The 15,200-nt window shown below is 44.9% G+C and overlaps 1 protein-coding gene across 1 annotated transcript in view; it reads right to left on the bottom strand.

Annotated features, from left to right (window-relative positions):
• Positions 1-9,931, bottom strand: part of LOC139748349 (uncharacterized) — an 84,696-nt gene extending 74,765 nt beyond the window's left edge. Inside the window, exons 1-3 of the mRNA XM_071661423.1 lie at positions 9,914-9,931; positions 6,181-6,349; positions 4,590-4,703 (exon numbers count right to left, since the gene is read on the bottom strand). Of these exons, the coding sequence (XP_071517524.1) occupies positions 4,590-4,703; positions 6,181-6,297 (231 nt within the window). The 5' untranslated portion in view covers positions 6,298-6,349; positions 9,914-9,931. The remainder of the gene's footprint in view (positions 1-4,589; positions 4,704-6,180; positions 6,350-9,913) is intronic.
• Positions 9,932-15,200: the final 5,269 nt, after the last annotated feature.

The following is a 15,200-nucleotide window of genomic DNA, read 5'->3' on the forward strand; positions in this document are numbered from 1 at the left end:
AGGCACAAACACAAGATGAACTCATGTAAGACCATGTTACATAATCGTCAGTGTGGTACATGTACACAAACATGAATGATGACACAGCTCAAAAGTGATGTTTATGGCACAAATTGTACATTATTTACACAGTACACACAGGTGTTGTACGGATATCATGTGATGCCCACATCATACCATGTATCTGAACCAGAATTGCAGATGAAATGTCGTATATTGATCACATGTAAAGCATCATTATATGATACATTACAGGTTAAGGCATAATGAAGAGGAAATATGTATTTTTTTTTTCAAAAGAAGGAACAGAGAAGGGGGCCAGGTGAGGATATTCCTTAAAGGCCCAGTCCTCTGTTCTTAACGCTACCTCGCTATCGCGGGAAATGGCGAATAGTATGAAAGAAAGAAAAGAATATATATATATATATATATATATATATATATATATATATATATATATATATATATATATATATATATATATTGGTCGAGGTGGTGTGCAAAGTGATAGGGTTAGGGAGAATGATTTGGTAAACAGAGAAGAGGTAGTAAAAGCTTTGCGGAAGATGAAAGCCGGCAAGGCAACGGCTTTGGATGTTATTGCAGTGGAATTTATCAAAAGAGGGGGTGACTGTATTGTTGACTAAGGTTATCTAATGTATGTATGACTCATGGTGAGGTACCTGAGGATTGGAGGAATGCTTGAATAGTGCCATCGTACAAAGGCAAAGGGGATAAAAGTGAGTGCTCAAATTACAGAGGTATACGTTTGTTGAGTATTCCTGGGAAATTATATGGGAGGGTATTGATTGAGAGGGTGAAGGCATGTACAGAGCATCAGATTGGGGAAGAGCAGTGTGGTTTCAGAAGTGGTAGAGGATGTGTGGATCAGGTGTTTGCTTTGAAGAATGTACATGAGAAATACTTAGAAAAGCAAATGGATTTGTATGTAGCATTTATGGATCTGGAGAAGGAATATGATAGAGTTGATAGAGATGCTCTGTGGGAGGTATCAAGAATATATGGTGTGGGAGGCAAGTTGTTACAAGCAGTGAAAAGCTTTTATCGAGGATGTAAGGCATGTGTTCTGGGAGCGTTAAAAAATGTGTTGAAGTCGAGAACGTTATCTTGGAACGCAAAAATGGGCATGTTTGAAGGAATAGTGGTTCCAACAATGTTATATGGTTGCGAGGCGTGGGCTATAGATAGAGTTGTGCGGAGGAGGGTGGATGTGCTGGAAATGAGATGTTTAAGGACAATATGTGGTGTGAGGTGGTTTGATCGAGTAAGTAATGAAAGGGTAAGAGAGATGTGTGGTAGTAAAAAGAGTGTGGTTGAGAGAGCAGAAGAGGGCGTTTTGAAATGGTTTGGTCACATCGAGAGAATGAGTGAGGAAAGATTGGCCAAGAGGATATATGTGTCAGAGGCGGAGGGAACGAGGAGAAGTGGGAGACCAAAGTGGAGGTGGAAAGATGGAGTGAAAAAGATTTTGAGTGATCGGGGCCTGAACATGCAGAAGGGTGAAAGGCGTGCAAGGAATAGAGTGAACTGGAACGATGTGGTATACCGGGGTCGACGTGCTGTCAGTATCCGGATTGAACCAGGGCATATGAAGGGTCTGGGGTAAACCATGGAAAGTTTTGCGGGGCCTGGATGTGGAAAGGGAGCTGTGGTTTCGGTGCATTATACATGACAGCTAGAAACTGAGTGTGAACAAATGTGGCTTTTGTTGTCTTTTCCTAGCGCTACATCGCGCACATGCGGGGGGAGGGGGTTGTTATTTCATGTGTGGCGGGGTGGCGACGGAAATGAATAAGGGCAGACAGTATGAATTATGTACACGGGTATATATGTACATGTCTGTGTGTGTATATATATGTTTACGTTGAAATGTACAGGTATGTATATGTGCGCGTGTGGACGTGTATGTACATAAATGTGTACGTGGGTGGGTTGGGCCATTCTTTCGTCTGTTTCCTTGCGCTACCTCGCTAACGCGGGAGACAGCGACAAAGTATAATATATATATATATATATATATATATATATATATATATATATATATATATTTTTTGCTTTGTCGCTGTCTCCCGCGTTTGCGAGGTAGCGCAAGGAAACAGACGAAAGAAATGGCCCAACCCACCCCCATACACATGTATATACATACGTCCACACACGCAAATATACATACCTACACAGCTTTCCATGGTTTACCCCAGACGCTTCACATGCCTTGATTCAATCCACTGACAGCACGTCAACCCCGGTATACCACATCGCTCCAATTCACTCTATTCCTTGCCCTCCTTTCACCCTCCTGCATGTTCAGGCCCCGATCACACAAAATCTTTTTCACTCCATCTTTCCACCTCCAATTTGGTCTCCCTCTTCTCGTTCCCTCCACCTCCGACACATATATTCTCTTGGTCAATCTTTCCTCACTCATTCTCTCCATGTGCCCGAACCATTTCAAAACATCCTCTTCTGCTCTCTCATCCACGCTCTTTTTATTTCCACACATCTCTCTTACCCTTACGTTACTTACTCGATCAAACCACCTCACACCACACATTGTCCTCAAACATCTCATTTCCAGCACATCCATCCTCCTGCGCACAACTCTATCTATAGCCCACGCCTCGCAACCATACAACATTGTTGGAACCACTATTCCTTCAAACATACCCATTTTTGCTTTCCGAGATAATGTTCTCGACTTCCACACATTCTTCAAGGCTCCCAGATCCTTTGTCCCCTCCCCCACCCTATGACTCACCTCCAGTTTTTCTCCATTCAAACTTACCTCCCAACTGACTTGTCCCTTAACCCTACTGTACCTAATAACCTTGCTCTTATTCACATTTAATCTCAACTTTCTCCTCTCACACAATTTTCCAAACTCAGTCACCAACTTCTGCAGTTTCTCGATCGAATCAGCCACCAGTGCTGTATACTTGGTAAAAAAAAAAAAAAAAACAATGTGGTTTCAGAAGTGGTAGAGGAAGTGTGCATCAGTTGTTTGCTTTGAAGAATGTATGTGAAAAATACTTAGAAAAACAGATGGATTTGTCCGTAGCATTTATGGATCTGGCGAAGGTATATGATAGTGTTGATAAAGATGCTTTGTGGAAGGCACTGAGTATATGGCGTGGGAGGTAAGTTGCTAGAACCAGTGAAAAGTTTTTACCAAGGAAGGAAGGCATGTGTACGAGTAGGAAGAGAGGAAAGTGACTGGTTCCCAGTGAATGTCGGTTTGCGGCAGGGGTGCGTGATGTCTCCATGGTTGTTTAATTTGTTTATGGATGGGGTTGTTAGGGAGGTGAATGCAAGAGTTTTGGAAAGAGGGGCAGTATGCAATCTGTTGTGGATGAGAGAGCTTGGGAAGTGAGTCAGTTGTTGTTCGCTGATGATACAGCTCTGGTGGCTGATTCATGTGAGAAACTGCTGAAGTTGGAGACTGAGTTTGGAAAAGTGTGTGAAAGGAGAAATTTGAGAGTAATGTAATATTATATAGATTCTTTCTTTTTCTTTCATACTATTCGCCATCTCCCGCATTAGCGAGGTGGCATTAAGAACAGAGGACTGGGCCTTTGAGGGAATATCCTCACCTGGCCCCTTCTCTGTTCCTTCTTTTGGAAAAAAAAAAAAAAAATGAGGGGACCCCCCGCTCCCTTCCCTTTTAGTCGCCTTCTACGACACGCAGGGAATACCCCTATCTCCAGGGATATCATCGTAAAAATTTTAGAATGATGGCAATGTCATAAATGTGAAGATGATGTGGGGGAAATATATTTTCTGTTCTGTATCAACTTTTTCTTATTTCACTAACACAGAAAACCCAGTGATGAGCCTTTATGTGTCCTGTCTGTGTATCAAGTTTCCCGCCACACAGTATGAGGAAACGACTGGTCGACACCATATAATGCAACCTTCTAATTGCAGAGTCTCAAGGTTCGCTGATTTTCAAGTCCTTTGGAGAGTATTTGGTCTATACACACACACAAAAGTCGGCCACTAATAAGTAAACCATTACTTCAAGCTTGGTTAAACTACTCACCAAACAAGCCATTCAAAGTCAGCAGTGATTAATGATTAATAATGACCTGGTTACAAGATATATTCTCAAAGTTAAACTTATACCATTTTTTAATGATCTATCCTTGATAACATATGATGTAGTACATGGCTTACCATTAACATATACACAATAACAAAAGCTTATCTGATTTCTGTGATGTGTCCAGCTTATTCAGGGACACGATAAACTTACTCTGCAATATTACACCCAGCATTATCCCCTCACATACTTTTCTATGATACGAGCAAAACTTAAAAAATATAAGACAAAAAACTGAGGAAAAAGATGTAATTTTACTTATATTTTTTTCCAGAGAGTAAGTAGATTAGAATAAGCTTCAAGAATGTTTAGTAAAACAAAAAAGATGTGATTGGAAACAAGGGATCGAAATTGGTGGTGATCATCAATGTGTTGAAGTGTAGTTTCTGAGAGTCTTCATAAACCTGAAGACTTTATAATGATATGTGATCAATACCTTTTGTGTCATCTATACTTGAACATGGAGCCGTACCTCAGCATCTTTCTGGGAAGGCTGGAGAGGCAAGCTGAGCAGAGATAAGGTCATGTTCTCGTGCGCAGCGCTGGGCTCTGACCCCTCTGGGAAAACCGGTTCATCCGGCCTAACCTGCAGGTAAGAGACGCCCTGGACTTACTATCATTGACAAGATAAGATAAGGGAGATAGTGTGGTGCACAAAACTTACTATCATTGATAAGACAAGATAAGGGAGACAGTGTGGCGCACAAAACTTACTATCATTGACAATATAAGATAAGGGAGATAGTGTGGTGCACAAAACTTACTATCATTGACAAGATAAGATAAGGGAGATAGTGTGGTGCACAAAACTTACTATCATTGACAAGATAAGATAAGGGAGATAGTGTGGTGCACAAAACTTACTATCATTAACAAGATAAGGGAGATAGTGTGGTGCACAAAACTTACTATCATTAACAAGATAAGGGAGATAGTGTGGTGCACAAAACTTACTATCATTAACAAGATAAGATAAGGGAGATAGTGTGGTGCACAAAACTTACTATCATTAACAAGATAAGGGAGATAGTGTGGTGCACAAAACTTACTATCATTAACAAGATAAGGGAGATAGTGTGGTGCACAAAACTTACTATCATTAACAAGATAAGATAAGGGAGATAGTGTGGTGCACAAAACTTACTATCATTGACAAGATAAGATAAGGGAGATAGTGTGGTGCACAAAACTTACTATCATTAACAAGATAAGGGAGATAGTGTGGTGCACAAAACTTACTATCATTAACAAGATAAGGGAGATAGTGTGGTGCACAAAACTTACTATCATTAACAAGATAAGGGAGATAGTGTGGTGCACAAAACTTACTATCATTAACAAGATAAGGGAGACAGTGTGGTGCACAAAACTTACTATCATTAACAAGATAAGGGAGATAGTGTAGTGGATACAAGTGGAATTACCTCATCTCACAGGTGAGGGAGGATGGTCAACATTCATGGGGGATTTTTAAAACATTTCCAGGGTATTTTGTCAACTCTAGCCGGAGCACAAGATCCTTAAATGTTACAAAATAAATACAGTTCCTTTTTAAAGGTTTTAGGCACATTTGATTCAGCTCAGTAGATAATAAAACACAGACGAGTACAATTTCCACATAGAACAAATATTGGAATAATTAATGAGAACAATTAATGAACGTTAATATAGTCCAATGTCACATTTGGTCATAATGTGAAATATATCTTTGAGATAATGAAGCATAATTATCCTACCAAACATGACACTGGTAGAATATATATATATATATATATATATATATATATATATATATATATATATATATATATATATATATATATATATATATATATATTAGTATAATAACTAAACTAAATCTAAATCAAAATCATACTCTCTCAATGTGGTCTACATTCAAAATGAATTGCTGAGTAGGGGAAATATGGACACTTCCACAACAGCAACACACTGTGATGGAAAAAAGATATTAATCAATCAACAGATCAACCAACAGATTAATCGAAGGCCTACCAGCCAGATATTAATCAACAGATCAACCAACAGATTAATCGAGTACCTACCAGCCACAATATGGCCATACAGAAGCATACAACCACAACAAATGAGGACGTCACAACCCTGGCTGTCCAACAACTGGTGACCACATCACGCCCACAGGACCACGCCCACTTGGCCATCACAACCACTGGGGTTGTGCACAGACCCACGACTGCCCACAACCACCACAACCTGTGCAGGAGGAAGACATAACAGTATTATTACCAAGCCTATTATGAATTGTAGGAGAGGTTATGAGAGGGTATGAGAGGTTATGAGAGGTTATGAGAGGGTATGAGAGGTTATGAGAGGTTATGAGAGGGTATGAGAGGTTATGAGAGGTATGAGAGGTTATGAGAGGGTATGAGAGGTTATGAGAGGGTATGAGAGGTTATGAGAGGTTATGAGAGGGTATGAGAGGTTATGAGAGGTTATGAGAGGTTATGAGAGGTTATGAGAGGGTATGAGAGGGTATGAGAGGTTATGAGAGGTTATGAGAGGGTATGAGAGGTTATGAGAGGGTATGAGAGGTTATGAGAGGGTATGAGAGGGTATGAGAGGTTATGCGAGGGTATGAGAGGTTATGAGAGGGTATGAGAGGTTATGAGAGGTTATGAGAGGTTATAAGAGGTTATGAGAGGGTATGAGAGGTTATGAGAGGTTATGAGAGGTTATGAGAGGTTATAAGAGGTTATAAGAGGTTATGAGAGGTTATAAGAGGTTATGAGAGGTTATGAGAGGGTATGAGAGGTTATGAGAAGTTATGAGAGGGTATGAGAGGTTATGAGAGGGTATGAGAGGTTATGAGACGGTATGAGAGGTTATGAGAGGGTATGAGAGGGTATGAGAGGTTATGAGAGGGTATGAGAGGTTATGAGAGGGTATGAGAGGTTATGAGAGGGTATGAGAGGTTATGAGAAGTTATGAGAGGGTATGAGAGGTTATGAGAGGGTATGAGAGGTTATGAGAGGTTATGAGAGGGTATGAGAGGGTATGAGAGGTTATGAGAGGTTATGAGAGGGTATGAGAGGTTATGAGAGGGTATGAGAGGTTATGAGAGGGTATGAGAGGTTATGAGAGGGTATGAGAGGTTATGAGAAGTTATGAGAGGGTATGAGAGGTTATGAGAGGGTATGAGAGGTTATGAGAGGTTATGAGAGGGTATGAGAGGTTATGAGAGGGTATGAGAGGTTATGAGAGGGTATGAGAGGTTATGAGAGACAATGAGGAAACATATAACTAGAATACCAGTGGACGGAGGCAGGATAAGTGGCGACTCACGATACGTGACTCACCTGGGGGAAGGTTAAGTGGCGACTACGATACGTGACTCACCTGGGGGCAGGATAAGTGGCGACTCACGATACGTGACTCACCTGGGGGAAGGTTAAGTGGCGACTACGATACGTGACTCACCTGGGGGCAGGATAAGTGGCGACTCACGATACGTGACTCACCTGGGGGCAGGTTAAGTGGCGACTACGATACGTGACTCACCTGGGGGCAGGATAGTGGCGACTCACGATACGTGACTCACCTGGGGGCAGGTTAAGTGGCGACTACGATACGTGACTCACCTGGGGGCAGGATAAGTGGCGACTCACGATACGTGACTCACCTGGGGGGCAGGACAGTGGCGACTCACGATACGTGACTCACCTGGGGGCAGGTTAAGTGGCGACTACGATACGTGACTCACCTGGGGGCAGGATAGTGGCGACTCACGATACGTGACTCACCTGGGGGCAGGTTAAGTGGCGACTACGATACGTGACTCACCTGGGGGCAGGATAAGTGGCGACTCACGATACGTGACTCACCTGGGGGGCAGGACAGTGGCGACTCACGATACGTGACTTACCTTGGGGGCAGGATAGTGGCGACTCATGAGACGTGACTCATCTGTGGGGGCAGGATAATGGCGACTAATGAGACGTGACTCACCTGGGACGCAGGAGTGGCGACTCATGAGATGTGACTCACCTGGGGTCATGATTGTGGCGACTCATGAGACGTGACTCACCTGGGGGGCAAGATAGTGGCGACTCATTATACATGACTCACCTGGGGGGCAGGACAGTGGCGACTCATGAGACGTGACTCACCTGGGGGCAAGATGGTGGCGACTCAATATACGTGACTCACCTGGGGGCAGGACAGTGGCGACTCATTATACGTGACTCACCTACCTATGGGGCAGGACAGTGGCGACTCATGATACGTGACTCAACTGGGGGCAGGATAGTGGCGACTTATGATACGTGACTCACCTGGGGGCAGGATAGTGGCGACTCATGATACGTGACTCACCTGGGGGCAGGATAGTGGCGACTCATGATACGTGACTCACCTGGGGGGCAGGATAGTGGCGACTCATGATACGTGACTCACCTGGGGGCAGGATAGTGGCGACTCATGATACGTGACTCACCTGGGGGCAGGATAGTGGCGACTCATGATACGTGACTCACCTGGGGCAGGATAGTGGCGACTTATGATACGTGACTCACCTGGGGGCAGGATAGTGGCGACTTATGATACGTGACTCACCTGGGGCAGGATAGTGGCGACTCATGATACGTGACTCACCTGGGGGCAGGATAGTGGCGACTCATGATACGTGACTCACCTGGGGGGCAGGATAGTGGCGACTCATGATACGTGACTCACCTGGGGGCAGGATAGTGGCGACTCATGATACGTGACTCACCTGGGGGCAGGATAGTGGCGACTTATGATACGTGACTCACCTGGGGGGCAGGATAGTGGCGACTCATGATACGTGACTCACCTGGGGGCAGGATAGTGGCGACTCATGATACGTGACTCACCTGGGGCAGGATATGTGGCGATTCAGGAGACGTGACTCACCTGGGGAAGGATAGTGGCGACTCATGAGACGTGACTCACCTGGGGGCAGGACAGTGGCGACTCATGATACGTAACTCACCTGGGGGCAGGATAGTGGCGACTCATGATACGTGACTCACCTGGGGGGCAGGATAGTGGCGACTCATGAGACGTGACTCACCTGGGGGCAGGATAAGTGAGGACTCACGATACGTGACTCACCTGGGGGCAGGATAGTGGCGACTCATGATACGTGACTCACCTGGGGGGCAGGATAGTGGCGACTCATGAGACGTGACTCACCTGGGAGCAGGATAGTGGCGACTCATGATACGTGACTCACCTGGGGGCAAGATGGTGGCGACTCATGAGACGTGACTCACCTGGGGGGCAGGACAGTGGTGACTCATGAGACGTGACTCACCTGGGGGGAGGACAGTGGCGACTCATGAGACGTGACTCACCTGGGGGGCAGGATAGTGGCGACTCATGAGACGTGACTCACCTGGGGGGAAGGACAGTGGTGACTCATGAGACGTGACTCACCTGGGGGGCAGGACAGTGGTGACTCATGAGACGTGACTCACCTGGGGGGAGGACAGTGGTGACTCATGAGACGTGACTCACCTGGGGAGGACAGTGGTGACTCATGAGACGTGACTAACCTGGGGGGCAGGACAGTGGCGACTCACGATAAGTGACTCACCTGGGGGAGGACAGTGGTGACTCATGAGACGTGACTCACCTGGGGGGAGGACAGTGGTGACTCATGAGACGTGACTCACCTGGGGGGAGGACAGTGGTGACTCATGAGACGTGACTCACCTGGGGGGAGGAGAGTGGTGACTCATGAGACGTGACTCACCTGGGGGGCAGGACAGTGGTGACTCATGAGACGTGACTCACCTGGGGGGGAGGACAGTGGTGACTCATGAGACGTGACTCACCTGGGGCAGGACAGTGGTGACTCATGAGACGTGACTCACCTGGGGGCAGGACAGTGGTGACTCATGAGACGTGATCGCACCTGGGGGGAGGACCAGTGGTGACTCATGAGAACGTGACTCACCTGGGGGCAGGACAGTGGTGACTCATGAGACGTGACTCACCTGGGGGCAGGACAGTGGTGACTCATGAGACGTTGACTCACCTGGGGGGAGGGGACAGGGTGACTCATGAGACGTGACTCACCTGGGGGGCAGGACAGTGGTGACTCATGAGACGTGACTCACCTGGGGGCAGGACAGTGGTGACTCATGAGACGTGACTCACCTGGGGGGAGGACAGTGGTGACTCATGAGACGTGACTCACCTGGGGGCAGGACAGGGCGACTCAGAGACGTGACTCCCCGGGGGGCGGGGAGAGTGCGACTCAGGAGACTACTAAATTTGGGGCAGGGTTTTGGGGCGACTCAAGACGTGACTCCCCTGGGGGGCAGGCAGTGGACTCAAAAACGTGACTCACCTGGGGGGGCAGGACAGGGGTGACTCAGAGACGTGAACTCACCTGGGGGGCAGGAGATGGTGACCAGAGACTGACTCACCTGGGGGGAGGACTGGTGACAAAAGCAGCCAGGGAGGGTGGTAAGGCGCGCACGAGGGCCGGGGTGAGCCGGGTGGACGAGACGATACTCCACCTAAACCCCCGAACCCCCCCCACCCTCCTTCCCACCACCTACGGATGAAGGGAGGATGAGGGCCCTAACCACACCACCACACACACACCACACACACACAACACACAAAAACCATACACACAAACACCCCCACCACACAACATACATACAAACCACACACATACATACATACATACACACACACACACCCACAAAACACACCCAACCCACCACCACAAACATACACCAATACATACATACCAACACAACACACACACCTACATACACACATATACTTTAAAAACACACCACACACACACACACAACACCCACACACACACACACAAAAACAAACACACACACACACACACAACACACACAAAAAACAAAAACACAAACATACATTACAAAAAACCCCAAAAAAATTACATACAACATACATAAAACACACACACAAAACCCCCCCTTACAACACACAAACAAACAACCATAAAATACACACACAAACAAACACACAAAAATACACCCCCCAACCCCACACACACACACCCCAAAACACACCCAACAACACACACACACACCAAAAACTCACACACACAACACACCCACCCCAAACCCCCAAAAAACATAAAACCACACACCCAAACAATACCCAAAAACCCCAAACCACAAAAAACCCACACACACCCCAAAAAAACCCAAACACATACTACAAACACACACAAAAAACCAACACACACACACCACAAACACAAAAATAAAAACCAAACAACACACACAACACACCACAAAAAATTAAAACACCCCAACCCCCCCCTCAAAACACACACACACACACACACACACACAAAACACAAAAAACACACACAACACACAACAACACACAACACACACACCACACACACACAACGTACACACACACACACACCACACCCCACACACACACACACACACCCCACACACACTATACACAAAATACATACATACATACATACATACAAAACACACACACACACAAAACACACACACACACAAAAACAAAAAAAAAAATTTTTAAAAAACACAAAAACACACAACAAAAAACAACAAAAAAAAATACAACTTTACATACAATACAAACACACCACACATACACACACCCCATCCCACAAACATACATACCATACATAAATCCAAAAACATTCAAAATACATACACACATACACACACACACACACCCCACACACATACACATACATACATACAAACATACACACATCCCAACATACACACACACACACACTCAAAACACAAAATTTAACACCACACCCACAAACACACACATACACCCCACACACACACACACATACATACACACACACACAAACAAAAATACATAAACATCATACACACCACAACAAAAACTACATACATACAACAAAAATTTTAAAACATCACACCACACATACACATAACATACATACATACATACACCTTAAAAATACATACATACAACACACACACACACACAGCACACACACACACACAACACCCCCACATCACACATACATACATACACACTACACACAACACACACACAACTTAACACTCACTACACACATCAAAACATACTTTACAAACCATATAACAAAACGGATGACATACACACACACATACCACACACAGAAACAACATACAACACACCCAACACACAACACCACATACACACACACACCCAAAAACACAATACATAACATACAAACATACATACACACACATACACACACACATACTTTACATACATACATACATACATACATACACAAACCACAACCACACATACAACATACACACACACATACACACACACACACACATACAAAAACATAAAATAACATACATACATCCCATAACAAAACAAAAAACAAAACACACTAAACATAAAATACAACATACATACATACATCATAAAACACAAACACAACAATAAAACACAACACAAACACCAACATACACAACACACATACACACACACTTACATACACACACACAAACAAACATACAAACACACACATACAATACGCATACATACACACACACATACATACACACAGAGACATAAATACACACACCCACACACACACATATACATACACACACCCACACACATACATATACATACATACACACATACACACACATACATACATACATACACACACACACACACGCGAGTGTAGTGTACATCAATGCGCACTTTCATAGGACACAAATCGCCCTCCAGCAGTGAGGGTTCGAACCCAGGACCTTTGGCGTGGTGGTCGGGAACGCTAGTCGCTCGGCTGTGATTGCCTCTAATAAGGAAGTGACTGTTTGGGGCGATGATTGGCGAGTGGTTAGCGTTCCCAACTAACCACGCAAAAGGTCCTGGGTTCGAACCCTGGCTGTCGGAGGGTATTATTTGTTCCATGAAAGTGCGCGTTCATATGCACTATATTCGTGTTCACATACAACAACATTTCTTTAGTACTGTTCAGTGAAACGCTAACTGCTAGTAATGTGAGCCTGATGGAATTGGACCAGTGTAGACCCTATTGCTCAATGGATGTGAGGCGAAAAGGGTATTCCATTACTTGTAATCGAATAGTCCTTTCATTATGAGGAGCAAATATTTACAGTCGGTAATCAAAAGCGAAAATGTAAGTTTCATGATGAAATCTAAATCTGTTCAGCTAGAAAACGTGATGAAGGAAAAAGATTGAAGTGTAACACTCACAGGCGACCTACGGTCAAGAACAGAAAAATGATGATGTAAGATGTATAGGTAAATAAGGCCTTCAAATTTAAGGGCAAGAACCTAATCCTCATTCTATACAAGTCACTAATGCGTCCCCCATCTTCTTTGAAAAGAAAATGGGAAGCGTTTAGCGTCCAGGTACTATGATGATCCCAAGATGGGAAAAGCAATCCCACAGAAGCCATCCCAAAGTTCACTTAGAAATGAGAGGGTCAAGTGGTAATTACTACAGGTAATGCTAATGATAATTATCCAAAACTTTGATAATTGTAAGTAGTTCTTTAACCACAGAATGGTCTGATATCACTTATAAGTAAAATTAATTTTATCTTACCCCAAATTTACTTTATTTAACCACAAATATAACTAAAATCCTTTACCCCCCTTTACTTAATTTCCCACAAACCCCTTCCAACCACAATTGTCCACATCCAACCAAATTTCTTACCATCCTCCTTCGTTTCATCCTATTCCCAATCTACCCCCACCAAACCTCAAATTTAAACTTACCCCACCAACCTCTTACTTTACCCTTTCCCCACCAACCTCTTTTCTTTATCTTTCCCCCCCCAACCTCTTACTTTTTCTACCTCAAACCTCTTAAATTTATCTTACCCAACCCAAAACCTCTTACTTTATCTTACCCCTCTCAACCCCCAAACCCAAACCCCGTACTTTACTTACCCCACCAACCTCTTACTTTATCTACCCACAACCCTTACTTAAACTTACCCAAACCAACCTCTACTTTATCTTACCCCACCAACCTCTTACTTTATCCCTTTCCCCACCAACCTCTTTTCTTTATCTTAACCCCCCCCAACCTTTAAATTTACACCCCACCCAAACCCTTACTTTTTCTTACCCCACCAACCTCTTACTTTATCTTACCCCCACCAACCTCTTACTTTATCTTACCCCACCAACCTCTTACTTTATCTTACCCCACCAACCTCTTACTTTATCTTACCCCACCAACCTCTTACTTTATCTTACCCCACCAACCTCTTACTTTATCTTACCCCACCAACCTCTTACTTTATCTTACCCCACCAACCTCTTACTTTATCTTACCCCACCAACCTCTTACTTTATCTTACCCCACCAACCTCTTACTTTATCGTGGTCAAGGGTCGTACCGTCGTGGTCAAGGGTCGTAGCGTCGTGGTCAAGGGTCGTACCGTCGTGGTCAAGGGTCGTACCGTCATGGTCAAGGGTCGTAGAGTCGTGGTCAAGGATCGTACCGTCATGGTCAAGGGTCGTTCCGTCATGGTCAAGGGTCGTACAGTCATGGTCAAGGGTCGTACCGTCGTGGTCAAGGGTCGTACCGTCATGGTCAAGGGTCGTACCGTCGTGGTCAAGGGTCGCAAAGTCATGGTCAAGGGTCGTACCGTCTTGGTCAAGGGTCGTACCGTCGAGGTCAAGGGTCGTACCGTCATGGTCAAGGTCGTACCGTCATGGTCAAGGGTCGTACCGTCGTGGTCAAGGGTCGTACCGTCGTGGTCAAGGGTCGTACCGTCGTGGTCAAGGGTCGCAAAGTCATGGTCAAGGGTCGTACCGTCGTGGTCAAGGGTCGTCCCGTCGTGGCCAAGGGTCGTACCGTCATGGTCAAGGTCGTACCGTCATGGTCAAGGGTCGTACCGTCATGGTCAAGGGTCGTTCCGTCATGGTCAAGGGTCGTACCGTCATGGTCAAGGGTCGTACCGTCATGGTCAAGGGTCGTACCGTTATGGTCAAGGGTCGTACCGTCGTGGTCAAGGGTCGTACCGTCGTGGTCAAGGGTCGTACCGTCATGGTCAGG

This window comes from Panulirus ornatus, chromosome 73 (assembly GCF_036320965.1).
Source record: "Panulirus ornatus isolate Po-2019 chromosome 73, ASM3632096v1, whole genome shotgun sequence".
Taxonomy (NCBI): Eukaryota; Metazoa; Arthropoda; class Malacostraca; order Decapoda; family Palinuridae; genus Panulirus; species Panulirus ornatus.